The sequence below is a fragment of the Corticium candelabrum genome, chromosome 4 (genome assembly GCF_963422355.1).
Source record: "Corticium candelabrum chromosome 4, ooCorCand1.1, whole genome shotgun sequence".
NCBI lineage: Eukaryota > Metazoa > Porifera > Homoscleromorpha > Homosclerophorida > Plakinidae > Corticium > Corticium candelabrum.
The window spans coordinates 3,741,543-3,758,028 of NC_085088.1; the positions used below are offsets into that span (position 1 = coordinate 3,741,543).

General features: G+C 41.8%; 3 protein-coding genes across 3 annotated transcripts; 2 read left to right on the forward strand and 1 right to left on the reverse strand.

Annotated features, from left to right (window-relative positions):
• The first annotated feature begins 381 nt into the window (after positions 1 to 381).
• On the forward strand, positions 382 to 3,710 carry LOC134178647 (uncharacterized). The gene is made up of 7 exons (XM_062645534.1): positions 382 to 1,018; positions 1,191 to 1,553; positions 1,666 to 1,822; positions 1,889 to 1,944; positions 2,175 to 2,278; positions 2,337 to 2,400; positions 2,787 to 3,710. Exons 1-7 carry the CDS (start codon positions 791 to 793, stop codon positions 3,642 to 3,644), a joined length of 1,830 nt encoding a protein of 609 aa, XP_062501518.1. The 5' UTR covers positions 382 to 790; the 3' UTR covers positions 3,645 to 3,710.
• Positions 3,711 to 4,553: 843 nt separating this feature from the next.
• Positions 4,554 to 9,354, forward strand: LOC134178054 (uncharacterized). The gene is made up of 4 exons (XM_062644837.1): positions 4,554 to 4,615; positions 6,377 to 6,886; positions 7,566 to 8,552; positions 8,848 to 9,354. The coding sequence occupies exons 2-4, from the start codon at positions 6,385 to 6,387 to the stop codon at positions 8,946 to 8,948; spliced, it is 1,590 nt and encodes a 529-aa protein (XP_062500821.1). The 5' UTR covers positions 4,554 to 4,615; positions 6,377 to 6,384; the 3' UTR covers positions 8,949 to 9,354.
• A 565-nt stretch (positions 9,355 to 9,919) lies between these two features.
• Positions 9,920 to 16,147, reverse strand: LOC134178246 (calcium/calmodulin-dependent protein kinase type II subunit alpha-like). The gene is made up of 7 exons (XM_062645083.1): positions 15,873 to 16,147; positions 15,325 to 15,540; positions 14,500 to 14,605; positions 14,312 to 14,442; positions 14,111 to 14,248; positions 13,868 to 14,049; positions 9,920 to 10,535 (listed from the first exon to the last, which is right to left on the reverse strand). Exons 1-7 carry the CDS (start codon positions 16,044 to 16,046, stop codon positions 10,148 to 10,150), a joined length of 1,335 nt encoding a protein of 444 aa, XP_062501067.1. The 5' UTR covers positions 16,047 to 16,147; the 3' UTR covers positions 9,920 to 10,147.
• Between the last annotated feature and the right edge of the window lie 339 nt (positions 16,148 to 16,486).

Below are 16,486 nucleotides of genomic sequence, written 5' to 3' on the forward strand. Positions count from 1 at the left end.
AGATACAACATGACAGAATATATGACAGACAGACAGACAGACAGACAGACAGACAGACAGACAGACAGACAGACAGACGTACAGGCAGACAAACAGACAAGGCAGACAAAAATCTTGCAGTGTTCTTGACGAATATCAATTTGTTTTAAACTAAGTGGTTAAATGTATTCTGATCCCCCTATGGGGTCATCTGTTGTAGCCTTAAGTGTTTGCTGTTGATTAGAGGAACTCTACTTAGAGACTACCTTTAAGCTCTTGATGGAAATGTCTTTGGATTTGAAAAATATATGTATTTGACAGACAGACAGGCAGACAGACAGACAGATCAACAGGTACACAAACAGACCTCTGAAGCAGGTTTGCTTTTGGTGCTTGTTGTAGATTTTACAAACCATGCAGACTGATCTGGTTGGGCATGACACACAAATAATATTATCTATAACCACTGGCTGATTCATTTGTTTGCTTACGTCATTTGTAGATTGGAAAATGCGACAAGTGCCAGCGTATGGAGACAATTAAAACTGTAGCACCAACATACCATCCAATCAAAGTTAAAGGACCTTGGGAATTCATTGGAGTTGATCTCATGGGAAAGTTTCCAATGACAGCAGCTGGATATCAGTACATACTAACAGCAACAGACTATTTCACAAAATGGGTGGAAGCATTTCCACTACAAGATAAATCTGCATTTGGACAGGTTATGTCACATATTTTACAATTAAGTGCAGTAAAGCATTATAATTAAAATACATTAACATTTTCAGGTACTGTTTCATAATAAGTTATGACCTGTCCAACAACCATAATCAATTGCTATATTTATTGTTATGCATACATATCTCTGTATTTGCATGCATTTGGATGCATGGTGTTAATAGTGTTAGCTTATTTATTTATGTTAGTAATTATGAACAATTTGTGTTTGTTGACCGTACATGTGTTTTACTTTTCTCAAAGGCATCGTGTTCCGAAGAAAGTATTGACAGATCAAGGCAGAGAATTTGTAAACGAGGTTGGCAAATAGCAAATTTAGTCTTATTGCAAGTCGTGTGTCTGTTTCTGTGTGTGTGTGTGTGTGTGTGTGTGTGTGTGTGTGTGTGTGTGTGTGTGTGTGTGTGTGTGTGTGTGTGTGTGTGTGTGTGAGTCGATCAGTCACTGTCTAAATGTGTGGAATATCATTGCAGGTAAATGAACATTTGTCACAAATTTTTGGCATTACGCACAAAATAACTGCAGCCTACCACCCACAGACCAATGGTTTAGACGAACGAACCAATGGGACTCTGAAACGTGCTCTAAGCAAGCTAGTCAATGAACACCAGAATGACTGGGATGTCTACTTAGACCCAGTGTTGTTTGGCTTGCGAACAAGTGTTCAAGAAAGTTCAAAGTACACACCTTTCTTTCTTATGTATAATCGAAAAGCTCGTCTACCAGTTCAACTAGACCATTTAGAAGAAGAAGAAATCGAGAACAATAGTTCTCATGAATTTGATGAAGAAGAACATTTGAAGAGAGTTGAAAACATGAAAAGTGTTCATCAACAGGTTAGAACAGCTAGGCTTGTGTTTTATACATTTTTGAAACCTGCATCACTTTAGTGCGTACACGTTAAATAAAGGAACGACATTTGTTTGTTGATCTGATTCTTTTGTACAGGTTTTAGAAAACCTTGCAAAAGCACAAGAAAAACAAAAGAAAATTTATCTGAAGAAAGCAAACAAACGTGGTGTGAAGTCTTTCATCTTTTCTGTCGGCAATTTAGTCTTGAAAAGAAATACGAACAAAATAAGCAGAAAAGGAGATCGGCTCCAAAGTAATTGGTTGGGTCCATTTCTAATCATTGATATGTACAATTCTAAGTGCAGTCTCAAAAACATAGAAGTTGTGTTGAGATGTAAAGTTCACGTATTCCACCTCAAGCCATATCACAAACAGGTGATACACTGTCAAACAGTTTGCATAGCATGTTTATGTATTTCTTGTCCATTCATTGTAATTGCCTGTATGTGTCTGGATGCATGCATATTTAAACCTCTGTTGGACAAGTGTCCATGCGTGCATTCTTGGATACCACGTGTGCTGACATTTGTTCATATGTATATATACAGTAACACACCCCACGTTTGCTCTCCACAGTCAATTGATTTTGTGATTTAAAATCTCAGGACAGTAATGAAGACCATAGCACAGAAAAGAATGCAACTGACTTGGAAGATGACGTAGTGCCGTCAAGAAAAAGACCTCGACAAGAATCAAAAGAAGATTTGCAGTAAGCACAGCTGTTAGATGTTGTCAGTGGATGCTTATTTATGATGTATTTTTGTAAGAGCACCAGAAATGAATGAAACAAAACGGGTTAAACAGAGTCTGGAAAAGAAAGGCAGCTGTAAGGTACACAAATCCTTGGCAAACTCCTGACAACTAGTCCTGTGTTTTAGAAACTGTAGCTCATATTTATGCCAGTAGCTGGTAAGTTAAAACACTAAATATGTAGACTTAATTATAATTGACACGCTAACTGAGATCATTAGCTAATTGCATGAAGTTGCATTGGTGTCAAAAAGAAATGTAAGAAATGATACTGCAAGTAGTGTTTACATTTATGGTAATAGTTCAGACTATTTTGAATTTTAAATTTAACCACCTAATTAATTAATACTAACTCTAGATTAATTAAGTTATAGTAAATTGCTTACATCAATTTTTTGTTACGTTTGCTTTCAATCACAATTTGTACACTCTACAGTAACCATAAATAGTTGTGCCATGTTCATTAGTCATTTGGTGAACAACAGCAACATCAACAACAAGAACAACAACAGATGCAACAACAACAGACACAACAACAACAGACACAACAGCAACTACAAAAACAACAGACACAACAACAACTACAGCAACAGGAGAAGAAGAGAGAACAGCAACCACAGCCAAAGCTGCAGTGCAATTTGGATATTCTAAAAAGATATGGTGAATGGCTTGATGATACCATCATCAATGCAGCACAGCAGTTGCTGAAGCAACAGTTTTCAGGGGAAAAAGGCTTTCAAAACACGCTGTTATCGCAACGACTGCAATTCGAAGTTGCCACTCACAATTCTATTCAGATACACCATGTCCACAATTACTGGCTAACAACATCAAGTGATGAGGAGGGAAATGTTCATATATATGATAGTTTAGCTCGATATAAACTGTCAGGGCAACTGAAGCAACAGATTGCTTCAATATATCGAACCGATCAGACAGAAATGAAAGTCTCTGTTGAAGCAGTCCAACAGCAAAAAGGACCAAGCGACTGTGGTCTTTTTGCAGTAGCGCTTGCATTTGACATTGCAGCTGGAGTTGACCCACAAAATATAAACTACATCCAAGCAGAGATGAGGGAGCACCTATTGTCTTGTTTATGTAAAGGAAATATAACTCCTTTTCCAAGGTATTTTGGCAAGACAGCATCTGTCCGAAAGTGTAAACCCTCCGTAGTTCGATTCCGTGTATATTGTATATGCAGGCAAACTGAGTGTTTTGGACAGCAAATGGTACAATGTGATAATTGCCAAGAATGGTATCACTTTAAGTGTGTTGCTTACAACAAACATGGGGAGATATTTTACTGCCCAAATTGTAGAGAATAGCTCATATGAACAGTTCTGCTGCTTATCTAGTTATGGAAATAGTGAGTCTAGTTATGAAAATTGTTGAAACTTAGTAAACAAACAAGTGTTGTCTGGTCTGAAGTCTTCATGAGCCCCTAACAGGTTGCACAGAGTACTAGTATATAGGTATTACTACGATGTCTTGGAAAATGGTAATAGAATGGTATACCAGTAACCTTTATTTTTACTAAACTTGGACAAATTACACACACACACACACACACACACACACACACACACACACACACACACACACACACACACACACACAGACACACAGACACACAGACACAGACACACAGACACACACACACACACACACACACACAGACACACAGACACACACACAGACACACAGACACACAGACACACACAGACACACAGACACACAGACACACACACACACACACACACACACACACACACACACACACACACACACACACACACACACCACACCACACCACACCACACCACACCACACCACACCACGCCACACAAAGCGCGTGCGTGCGCAGACATAGACGTTATAGCATCAAATGTCATCAAACACTCACTCATTTGGTAGTCCACATCCACTACACAATTTTTCGCGGGGGACACGTTTTGCAGGCGGACGGTATTTGTCACGTACTGCCGACAAATTGTGTCCGGGGGGACACTTTTTGTAGGGGGGGACACTTTTTGTAGGGGGGGACACTTTTTGTAGGGGGACACTATTTATCATGACACCGGAACAAATCCGCTGCTACACCGGAATTGCTCCAGCGCGAGAAGAATGATTCACGTGCGTTTAGCTCAGCGACTGCACGGAAGAGCCTGGCTTGCGAGACTATACCCAAAAAGTCAACGCCAACACAGATCCAGTAGTTGATATCCAACTAGCAAGCTGTCTCAAAATTTAGGACTCTCGACAAACGGCTAGCTACCAGTCTTCGGAGAGAATTAAGGTAAACGTTTTCAATCATTGTCGTTGCTTCTGCAGACTAGATGTACATGTAGTCATGCCTAGCTAGCTAGACAGTCGTACGTAGCAACCATTTAGAAATTTCAGACGAAACATCGACTAGAAAGACGCCGGCGATTCTGTCTGTAGCTGTTCAACATACATGCATCTACAGGAATACCCTGGGTTCAAACCTACAGGCCTAGCTAGGACTTTTGAGTGTTGGTACGTACACTACTAGTCTCGCATAGCCGGAAGAATGTACACTACATTGTCACGTAGATTGCTTTGCGATGCCAGCAAACTGCTCGGAAACAATTAGGAAGCACGCCACATTTGACACTACAGGCAGGCATGAAATAATTAGCTAGCAGTTGTCCGCGTGCCCTCCGATCTCAACAGTCAGACTCACTGATGCAAGAACAGAATTCGCAACAACATGCATTTAGATCCTCTAGAGAGAGCGGATTTTGAACTTCGTCGAATCAGGAGCGAACGGCGAGTCTCCTGGACAGTACCAATATCCATATGCCGGGCTTCGGCTCTTTACAAAATAAACAGGCGCATGCCTAGGCTAGTTACAAGGCAATTAGCTGCCACTCACCAAAGGCAAACGAGCAAGTGACCGAGTCATGATCGACACGTCAATTTTGTAGGCGTGTTCTAGCGATCTCGATCGACGTCGTGCATCTGCAGCCAGGACTAGCCTCGTACCAGACCCTCTCGCGCCGTCGTGCCCGGTTCCCTCTCCGGCGTTGTCGTGTTATACGGGAGCCGGGCACGACGGCGCGAGAGGGTCTGGTACGAGGCTAGCCAGGACAATGATTACCCTCTACTGTCTGTTCCCCATATGTGTGAACTTTGAAAATCATCAATATCTTTGCTGTTTTTTTGGACTTCGCGATGATCCCGGCATCGTTAGAAACCGCTAGGTCTGGCATTTCTGTTTATCAAATTATCTAAGCCTTTCCATAAACAAGAAAACGGAAAGATAATACTTTTGCTTAGCAAAGACCAACGATCAGCAACTGGAACTTAAGATAATTGGTGTAACATGGTCCAACTGGAGCAGCTCTTAGTGCACACCTGGTGTGACCTCTACTTCATTACTCACCTCCGAGTTCACACTTACCGGGAATAGACAGTAGTTGTCTTCTAGGAATTACTGCAGATTTTTTCAAATTTTGTATTGAGAAGTAACTGTATCCTAGCATAAATGATACCCGGAAGAGTGTTTAATTAAGGTGTGGTTCACAGGGGCGTAGCGTGACCTCTATATAGTGGGGGCTTAGCTTCACGATGCTACGAGGCAACCCATTTTTATGGCCACGCCCACTTTTATTGGCTTCTAATTTGACTATATGGTAGAATCAGTAGCAGATCCAGACTGGAAAAATGGTAGTGTGTATACTATATATAGTTTTGGTCATCACACGTATTTACAGTCTACAATTTTTATGACTACGCCTACAAATGTCCTTATATCAAACAATAGAATCACTGCTCAACCAAAATAGTAAATTTTTGCTTTATGGTTTGTAAAAATCGAATGTACATTAAAACATTTGAGACATTTGCAATTTTTAACTGCATTGAAATGCAAAAATTGGAATGATCAAAGGGGCACAGACCTTAGAGCCTAATAAATAATTGCAACTCCAGATGGCGCTTCAGTAAGAGGGATGAATAATTGCAGTAGTGATTAGGAACTCCTGTAAACGTACAAGGCAAGTCCTCATAATTGTTATCATGTATTTTGATTTAGTACGCAAGATGATCATATTCTGTTGGTCGCTTGTCCTCTTACAACCGCTCACTACGACAATATTTACATCAGCTGCAGTTCAAAATGATCGTCAAAGTAAGGTGCTTATCCTTGGTGCTGGAATGGCAGGGATCAAAGCCGCCGAAGTCCTTCAATCTCATGGCATCGACGATTTTATCATTTTGGAAGGAAGCAACCGCATCGGAGGCAGACTGCTTTCTGCCACGTTAAACAGTGGACACTCAGTCAACGTCGGTCCGCAAACAGTAAACTCAGGTGCAAACTGGGTACAAGGAACTACAGGAGTCCGTGGGATTAATCCTGTGTGGACATTGGCTAAAACTTGCAATTTATCGACAGTAACAACGTCATTTGATGACACATTGTATTATCTTAAAGACAGTAACGTGACCATTAACGACAGCGCGGAAATCGTTGATGAAGCATGGACTCTATTGGAGAAAGCTCAAGAACAAGTAAATCAGAAAATTGAAAACGGCGAATACCCTGGTAAGTATACAAAGTACTTGTACACACTGTACAGTACGTGTACAATATTTAGAGATCTGTACGTGTTTGTGGTGTGTGTGTGTGTGTGTGTGTGTGTGTGTGTGTGTGTGTGTGTGTGTCTGTGTGTGTGTGTGTGTGTGTGTGTGTGTCTGTCTGTCTGTCTGTCTGTCTGTCTGTCTGTCTGTCTGTCTGTCTGTATGTCCTGTCTGTCTGTCTCTGTCTGTCTCTGTCTGTCTGTCTCTGTCTGTCTGTCTGTTTCTGTGTGTGTGTGTGTGTGTGTGTGTGTGTGTGTGTGTGTGTGTGTGTGTGTGTGTGTGTGTGTGTGTGTGTGTGTGTGTGTGTGTGTGTGTGTGTGTGTGTCTGTCTGTATGTCCTGTCTGTCTGTCTGTTTCTGTGTGTGTGTGTGTGTGTGTGTGTGTGTGTGTGTGTGTGTGTGTGTGTGTGTGTGTGTGTCTGTCTGTCTGTCTGTCTGTCTGTCTGTCTGTCTGTATGTCCTGTCTGTCTGTCTCTGTCTGTCTGTCTGTCTGTTTCTGTGTGTGTGTGTGTGTGTGTGTGTGTGTGTGTGTGTGTGTGTGTGTGTGTGTGTGTGTGTGTGTGTGTGTGTGTGTGTGTGTGTGTGTGTGTGTGTCCGCACGCGCGCGCGTACAGTGCAATACTCTATGAATTCCTATTGTTGCAGCTTCATACTCACTTCGTACCGCATTGTCTGAAGCAGGCTGGCATTCAAATACATCCCTAAAAACCGCGATTGAGTACTTAGAGTACGATTTCGAGTACGCTGAAGCACCCGACGATACATCAGCGAGAACCGCATTAGACTACTCATACTATTACAGCGATGTCGAAGAAATGGTGGTGGATCAAAGAGGATTTGCGCACGTGATTGACTGTATGGCTCAGAAATTTCTATCTCAAAGCGACACGGGAAAATATAATGACACCAGACTGAAACTAAATGCTAAAGTGAAGGAAATTGATTATACTGGAACTACTTTTCGAGTCACAACAACAAATAACGATGTCTACGTCAGCGATTACGTCATCTGTACTTTCAGTGTTGGCGTTTTACAGAGTGGAGACGTCACTTTTCGTCCTTCTCTTCCAGCACAGAAATTAGCTGCTATTAAAAATACCCACATGGCTGTCTACACTAACATTTTCTTAAAGTTTGACAGGAAATTCTGGTCTTATGACAGCCATTTCCTTTTGTATGTGTCTGACGTGCGTGGCTATTATACAGTGCACATTAACATTGCTGCCTACCATAACAACGACCCCAACTGGAATGTCCTACTCATCACTGCTCTAGACGATTTATCTAAAAAAGTCGAGAGTCAAACAGAAAACGAGACTGTAAGTGAGATCATGGAGATTTTAAGAAAGATCTATGGATCTCACATTCCAGATCCCATAGATGTAGTCATTCCCATCTGGTTCAATAATCCTCTCTTTTACGGTTCTTATTCTAACTTGGCCCCCAACTTTACTTCAGAAGATTTTGAAAACATGGGTGCATCTGTTGATGGGCGCTTGTATTTTGCTGGAGAAGCGACAGCCAACATTTCAAACGGCTACGTGCAGTCTGCTTATGTTACTGGTGAAGCAACAAGTCTTTGTGTGATCGGAGTTGAGACAAACAATAACCGCTTGAAAGACAACTGTCTTGGTAAATTCGGCGTTTTCAGTCAGTGTCTTTATACAAGTTTGATTTGATATTTCATTAAGAAGTGCTTGTACGTAGATGCATGTGCTTGACTAGCTCTTTGATACACAACACACACACACACACACACACACACACACACACACACACACACACACACACACACACACACACACACACACACACCACGAACACAAGAACACAAGTATGTGCCTGTGTGCACTAGAATAAAATATTCTAAGAAAACAGAATTCGTTAATTAAAATGATAATAAAAAAGTTTTCTTTGTTTTGGTTAGGTAACTTGCAGTCTACTTCCGGTGGTCCGTCGGTTCTTAGCCTGAACAATGTTTTGCTCATAATCATCACTCTAATCACCACCCACACAGCGTTACAATAAACTGTAATATGCTGATGGTGTTCTTACATTATCATGTTGCCATTGTGTAGGCACTCAGTTTGCAGCTGTGATATCTACTAGTAGCTAGTCTGTATTAGCTAGTCTGTATTAGCTAGTCTGTATTAGCTAGTCTGTATTAGCTAGTCTGTATTAGCTAGTCTGCATAGCATTGCTGCAAGCATGTGGAATTGGTCATGACTGTCGTCCCTAAAGACTTAGGTAGTCTGTAGAGTTGCTGCATATGCAATTGTTGATGATCTAGTTGGTCAGCTGTTGCCATTTTTGTTGTAATGAAGTCATTTTGTGTCACAATATATTAATAACAAGGTCGTTTTGGAAAACTACATCTCTGTGAACCACTAATAACAAACACACCAGCAAGACGCATGCTTGTAGGCTGAGTTTGCCCTGCACGGGCATTATACTAGCTGTACCAGAAGTTACACCAACAGTGCCAGCAATTACGTTTGAAAACAGTTTCCCATGACTGACATACAAACCAGGACTGGTTCCCGAGGTTGGCTCCTGTACCATGGAACGGCTGCCAGACTTGTGTCCAGACTCGTTTCTTACCAGCGATGTTGCTGAAGACAGTCAGTTCTACAATAAGCGAGTTTTACAGTTTGGCAAAATGTTACGTTTAATTAACTTTACAAAAACACAGTTTCTCTTGTTGTTCTACCAGGCAGTAGATCCCTATTTCTGAAGATGCAATTCATCCACCTATTGCAAGAGCAATGACCAGTCCATCTCAACTGTTCCCGTACACTCTCTCTGTCCCTGTGGCTGATGTAAATGGCTACACTAGGCTAGCCTATATATAAATGTGAGCATGCCCACAACATGCCTGTGTAACAACGCCCACTCTTGGCAATAAAGTAAAGGTGCAGTGGACATGAATGTATGAAAGAGGTTTTGCAATTCACTCTGCGCACTCTGAAATATGTATGATCAATACAAACTCAGCAGAGTCAGCTGACCAACTAAATGTTATATAAAGAAGACGTTGCAAGCTCCATCTGAGCACTCTACCTGCATTTCATTCCTAACAAACTGTACAAAGAGACGTCAGTTAAGAAAAGCTGCATAGTCAATACCATAATAAAATCCCTACAGTTACATCTGTCATCAGCAATGGTTCATGAACACAAGATGAAATTATTAATGTGCTCATAAAAATAGGAAAACTGCCATGTAATCTACAAATTCAACTCTTTGACCACGTTTTTTATGCTATTTCGTTTCTTCTTCCATCTCGCTTTTTCTTCAATGGACGCATGTTGTAGTCTCTGCCTCATTACAGTGTCTTCACTATACAAACCATCTGTTGTCTGAGACATGACAGGACTCTCAGCTACACCAGAGTCACCACTCTCTGACGCATTTCTTTCACATGCTGAAACTGATGGTATTGACAAAGGAGATAACTTGGCCTGTAAGTCAACTTGTTTTGTATACTCTACTTGACCGTTTGCTGCTGCTACTTCTCCCTCGTCTACAACACTGCTCTCTGACTCCGATCCCAGTTCATCGCCACTGTTACTTATTCCACTTGTTTTTCTTTGAGCACGAGGAGGGGTTTGACTTCTATTATATAACAAGAGTGTACAACATTAGGGCTACAACAGTTAAAAATATTCTTAATAATGAACACAGAAGCATTACAGTGCTAAACCCTCGGCGAGTGTACATGAACACCACATGCTAAGACATGTGTACAGTGTAGGTAAGACAGCTGAGGATCAGGAGGAATGAATGCTCATGAATTTGACACCATTGAAATCCTCTCAGTTGGTGGTTACGCCTACCGTAGTTACACAGCTATCACCATCTAACCACAATCATCTAGGCCCACAGCTAAATAGGTACAGGTTGTGGTAATGAGGTGACCCCAGAGCCACCAGAGCCAATCAAAATTAATGTGGGAAAACATGCTCTTACGAACATAGATTAGGCGTCTCTGTTCGCTCTGACTTTGGATACTGGAAGAAAAATGAATAGAGATGCACTAGCATACTTACAGGTCAGTCGCTTCGTCCGACAAACAGGCACTCATAGGCAATGCACGTTCCCCTTCGCAAATTCCCATGGAGTGCCAGATTTCTGTTAAAGACGACACTAGTGATTTTTGCAACAACAATGTGGCCACTCAGCCACGCACACCAAAAATTCAAGCTGGCAGACTGCAGAACCACTATGCAGAAACACTGTGGAACAAGCAAAATGTTACACAAGTCAGGTACAGCTACATGTACCGCATGCATGGCGCCTGAATCAGCACCTTCGCTCTCTAGACGCCTGGTTGTTGGTGGGTAAACATGCACGTGCAAATGTAAACTATAGGCATTGTTTCTATGTGCTAAACCCGTAAAGCAAAGGAATAAACACCATGTACATGTAGCACAGCTACTAAAAAAGATAGGTGGAGCCTTATGATGACATCACGTTCGTCTATAGGTCAGTAATGACACCATTTCTTGTGTATTGGTCGGAATAGCTTCATTTGCATCTGTGCTACTCGAGTATAAATATGATCGGTACATACGGTTGCAAGTTGGCCGACTACTATACCTTTAGGCCAGATATCCGGGCCTCGGGTAATTAGAATTAGCAGTAGCATGCTTGACATGCCATTAGACTAAACACTATTGTTGTGCACACAAGTGTATTGTTGTGTACACAAGTGCAATTACTTGGAAGGCATCACTAATAGAAAAAGGGAGCACTACAGTGCTGAACCTTAGGCGACTAGAAATTGACCCCTTTCCAGTTCCGGGTACTTTAGTTGTACAGTAGAATTAGCAATGTGCTTCCAAACGCACTGCAAAGAAGGAAACTTACCTAGGCGTGTGTTCCTAGAACACCAAACGATTGATATTAGCCTCAACAACGAGGCACAAGTGTACGTACTCCAATCGCATCAACGCCTACGGTAACAACACCAAACAGTTTCTGCACATGTACTGGCCAAGCTCCTACTGTACTTGCAAGCATGCACAAAATAATTAGCACCACGCGCACATCACTACAAGTAGACACAAGCACCCAAAACTTGTTTAAACAGATAGCCGAGTCACACTATACACTTGTTTATAAAGGTGGCTGAGAAAGCACAAGCAGTCTATCATCAAATGGTAAATCACTTGGGTGCTTTGTGGCATGCTACTCTCCGTAAGGACTTTGAAGGTACACTGAAAGTTACGATCATTAATCAAAATTGGAACGTCATGGTGGATAACCTCCAACAACCGATATGTGATAATGTCGAGATTACAAGCGCTACACAACGCACGCTATAGTATACAGTCCAAAGTTATTACATGGTCGTTTCCATTGAGTTGAGTCGTATTTCCGTCGAGTCGCTACTTCTGGTGAGATCACTACTATAACCCTCGCTACGCATACGGTTAATTAAATAAGTTTGGAACGGTGAGAAAGAGCAATGGGACAAAGTCGGCAACTCTGGAAAGGAATTCAAACATTCATGTCGTCTTGCATTGTGAACTAGGAAACACTGCAACTACTGCTGGTCAAACAATCAAACAAGAACCCAAAAGTATTTACAATAAAAATAGATTCTGCCAACAAAAGTCGATCGCACATTATAGATTCATCTAACAATGAGAACGTGTTGAGTGTCGTTACTACATACAGAACGCGAATCGTCAAATTGTGATCAACATGTCATCTAATGACCCATAGAAGGTTAAACAATTGTAAAGACTTGGTCAAAGTTAGAAACAAGGCTTACTCAGCTTCAAGAAGCTTACCCAAGCAAATACAGTGCGCAGGTTTTGCCACACACTTTTACTAAACAAAGTCATTGCCTTCATTGCATATACACCACTAGTAGTTCCATTGTGTGAACAGTGTTTGTGTATGCACAAATCACCATTCTCTGCAGAAGCTTGGTAATCATTAAAGGTTAATGTTAAGTCGCAAGTGTTTCACATGACAAAGGAATGTCATCAAAGTTCACATAACTGTAACCTCAATTTAACCCGTTTTTTAGGCATTAATTATAATTGCCAATGATAGCTAATGGCACTATTGCCAGACATCACATTGTCAAATACAGGAACCTACTCTCTGCTCGCGTTGACTCTGTGCCTTCTGTAATAATTTCTGCGCAATACAGCAGACAGTGATGATCTGGGTATTGTTCGAAACCGCAAGTTCCCGGATTTTCTATAGTTAGGGTTTAGGGTAACGAAGGAGTATTACACAGCCGGTTTATAAGGCTTTTGCATATCAAGAGTTGTTAGGATTCTTAACTCATTAAGAAGGTATGGTCTTACAACAAGAATGCTGCTAATAGAGGAAATAGCCAATTAACAAGGTCACTAAACGGTTTGCTGCCTTAACATCAACTCACAGTTGTTCTTGTTTGCTCTTGTTTCGCAAGTAGTTGCTTGATATTTCAGACTCCTTTTCTCGTTCTGTTTCATCTTCATAGCCTGCTACTTCCTCTAATGTTACTCTAACATCTTTGTATTGTAATATGACCTCTAAATTGTACAGTTAATGGGATATCACTTAACATCTGAGTGTGGTAAACAAATACAACTGCATCATTAGTCTCTCCTGAGCGCAAAGTCAACGCAAACATAGAGTAATAACTGTATGCACTTGTTTGTTCAAATACTAATTCTCAGTAAACTCTAAGACAGCAGACTTAGCTACAGCAACAGTTTAGCAAAACACACACACACACACACACACACACACACACACACACACACACACACACACCACAGGTATGCATGCACGCACATGCACATGCACACACACAAACAAACAAACACACACACACACACACACACACACACACCACACCACACATACACACGTACACAGGTATGCATGCACGCACGTGCGCGCGTGCGCACACACACACACACACACACACACACACTAACTTTATCCTCCGATGAGCAATAACAGCAAAGATCGCAGAACGTAGTTTTCTCTTTGCATTGAATGCCTTTAGTCTGCACAACGTCTGACGTCTTTCGATGGTCGATACTCTTCGCTTGTTCCTGATCCACTCACTCTGAAGGGCCGTCTCTGCACTTATTCGATCATCCTGAGACAACGTGAGCTACACATCCAATAGTATCAACAACAAACCAACAACACACAAAATTATTACAAAACGTTACCATGTCGGAAACAAGCCGCTTTGCATCACCAGAAATAGCATCCCATTCCACCTTGTCCATTGAATAGTCTCCCTTCACAATCTTCCAAAACATTTCTCCTTTGCCTTTCTCTCCCAACCAGAAAGGAAGACTTCCCACCTATAAATATAAATATCGTGTACACACTGACAGAGACAACACCAACAATGAAACCTTTCGTACCAATAGAACATAGAGAATCACACCTGCTGCCCACATGTCGACTGGACTACCGATCAACTCTTGTTTTAGTGTCTCAGGTGCCAAATAGTATGGAGTTCCACTTGTGTCACATGATATACGACTTTGTTTGTCTAGGAAAACGTTTGCTCAATAAGCATGGTCGCCATATGTTGATTTGTGGTACTTACTGGTGAGTTGTTTGGCTATGCCAAAGTCAACAAGTTTCAAAACAGTGTCATGGAGGCTTCCATTTATTGGTGGCTTGACTAACATGAGATTCTCAGGTTTTATGTCCTTGTTTAAAACCACCACAATTAGTTAGAGAAACATGTAAGAACATATACAGAGAATTATGTAGATAACACACACACACACACACACACACACACACACACACACACACACACACACACACACACACACACACACACACACACACACACACACACACACACACACACACACACACACACACACACACACACACACACACACACAACATTGTGTACTATGCAGTGACAGTGTGACAAATTAGGCATGTGGTAAAGCTAAGAAATTATAACAAACGTTATGCACATAGTAAACTCATTGTTGGGTATCAGGCAAAATCTTAGTCTGTAACAGTACTACCCAGCTAGCTAGCCAGGACTGCACCACCTAACCAATCATATGCCAACTACAGTCTTTTGCTACATCTGTTTCAGTTACCACACACAAGTAGTAGCAACAGAAACAACTTCTTACTATCTATAGTACACTGTAGGTGTACTCAAGTAAGGATTCTTGAGCTCTACGCCCTAATAAGGTCATCATAGTCTTGATTGGAATGATGACATAGGATACACAGACATGTACTGCTAATTGACTTAATTAAATTACGCAGTCACAAATGTACACAAATGATCTAGATAAAACGTACAACTAGCGAAGAGACATGAAAGCAAAAGCAAAAAGAGAAATAAAGTGACATGCATTTGCCATACAAGCGACAGCTCACTCACTCACTCACTCACCCTGTGAATGATCTTGCTACCATGAAGATAAGCAAGCGCCAAGAGAAGCTGTTTTATACAATGATTTGCATCCAGCTCACTGTACGTATCGCGACTGCAGAGAATGTCAAACAGTTCTCCTCCCTCCAGCAGCTCGAAGACCATCATGAACCTTCCCATTTCGTTGAAACTGGCGTACAGCCTCACCACATGCATGTGATCGAGCACACTACAAATCTAGAGCAAGAATGCAGTAGTCAGACGGTATTGGATTCATGCACAAGGCAGCAAAGATGCGTGACGTTGTGTACAGTACATGCGGGTGTACAGAACAATCAATTCAATCAGTGGCACGTGATTAGGTAAAGAAACGTTCCATTTCAGGTAACTAGGTCTGTAACCGTCACTATCACCCATCATTCTCTAGAATACACCGTTTGTCGCCGCTGTCTTCTCTGTAACGACCACATCCTTGTAGCCTACAAACGATTCCCGCCACCCACACAATCGAAAGTCTTTGTCACAACGTCACATCTAAAGCTATCTATGCCTTCTACTATCCGACCTACCGATATCTCGTTTTTCACTTTGTCCTTGTCGCTCGTGCTCTGGATTTTGCTCGGTTCGACCGTCTTCACAGCGAACATCGTCCCTGACGCTTTCTCTTGACATCGAAAGACTTGACCGAAACCGCCTTCACCGAGGACGTCTCCCAACTGGTACTGCTCGTAGAAAGCGTCCATGACGCACACGATCACGATAACAACTGTCTAGCATGCGAGTGAAAGCGCTATGTGGAAGCTAGCAAAAGCACTGAATATGTATGTGATGTAGCTGACGGCACGTGACCAGAAATAGCGGTTGGAGACTCGCACCACGTGTGTACCACGTGTATTGCACAAGAGTAAGCTTGTGTGTGTGTGTGTGTGTGTGTGTGTGTGTGTGTGTGTGTGTGTGTGTGTTTAACTGTGTTCTGGAAAAGCAGTGTATGCTGAAGGCAAGCAGCGACACACAACTAACGAGAAAGGATAACTTCCACATTCCAGACCAAGTCTGGTACACTTAATCAAGTTAACAGGACAGTAGCATTAGGAAATGAGTTGGGAGTCTGGCACACCGACAAATGAGCTCTCACATGTCGCCTATACTCCAGCCAGGCTCTCCTCGTCTTCGTCATTTCCCG

Coding starts and splice junctions, on each gene's coding strand:
- LOC134178647 (XM_062645534.1), top strand. CDS start 791: ATGACCTGTCCAACAACCATAATCAATTGCTATATTTATTGTTATGCA. Junction 1,554..1,665: donor TGAAAAGTGTTCATCAACAG/GTTAGAACAGCT, acceptor TCTTTTGTACAG/GTTTTAGAAAACCTTGCAAA. Junction 2,279..2,336: donor GAATCAAAAGAAGATTTGCA/GTAAGCACAGCT, acceptor TATTTTTGTAAG/AGCACCAGAAATGAATGAAA.
- LOC134178054 (XM_062644837.1), top strand. CDS start 6,385: ATGATCATATTCTGTTGGTCGCTTGTCCTCTTACAACCGCTCACTACG. Junction 6,887..7,565: donor TGAAAACGGCGAATACCCTG/GTAAGTATACAA, acceptor CTATTGTTGCAG/CTTCATACTCACTTCGTACC. Junction 8,553..8,847: donor CTTGAAAGACAACTGTCTTG/GTAAATTCGGCG, acceptor TGTTTTGGTTAG/GTAACTTGCAGTCTACTTCC.
- LOC134178246 (XM_062645083.1), bottom strand. CDS start 16,046: ATGGACGCTTTCTACGAGCAGTACCAGTTGGGAGACGTCCTCGGTGAA. Junction 14,443..14,499: donor CATAGCCAAACAACTCACCA/GTAAGTACCACA, acceptor ACGTTTTCCTAG/ACAAACAAAGTCGTATATCA. Junction 14,050..14,110: donor AGCGGCTTGTTTCCGACATG/GTAACGTTTTGT, acceptor TTGGATGTGTAG/CTCACGTTGTCTCAGGATGA.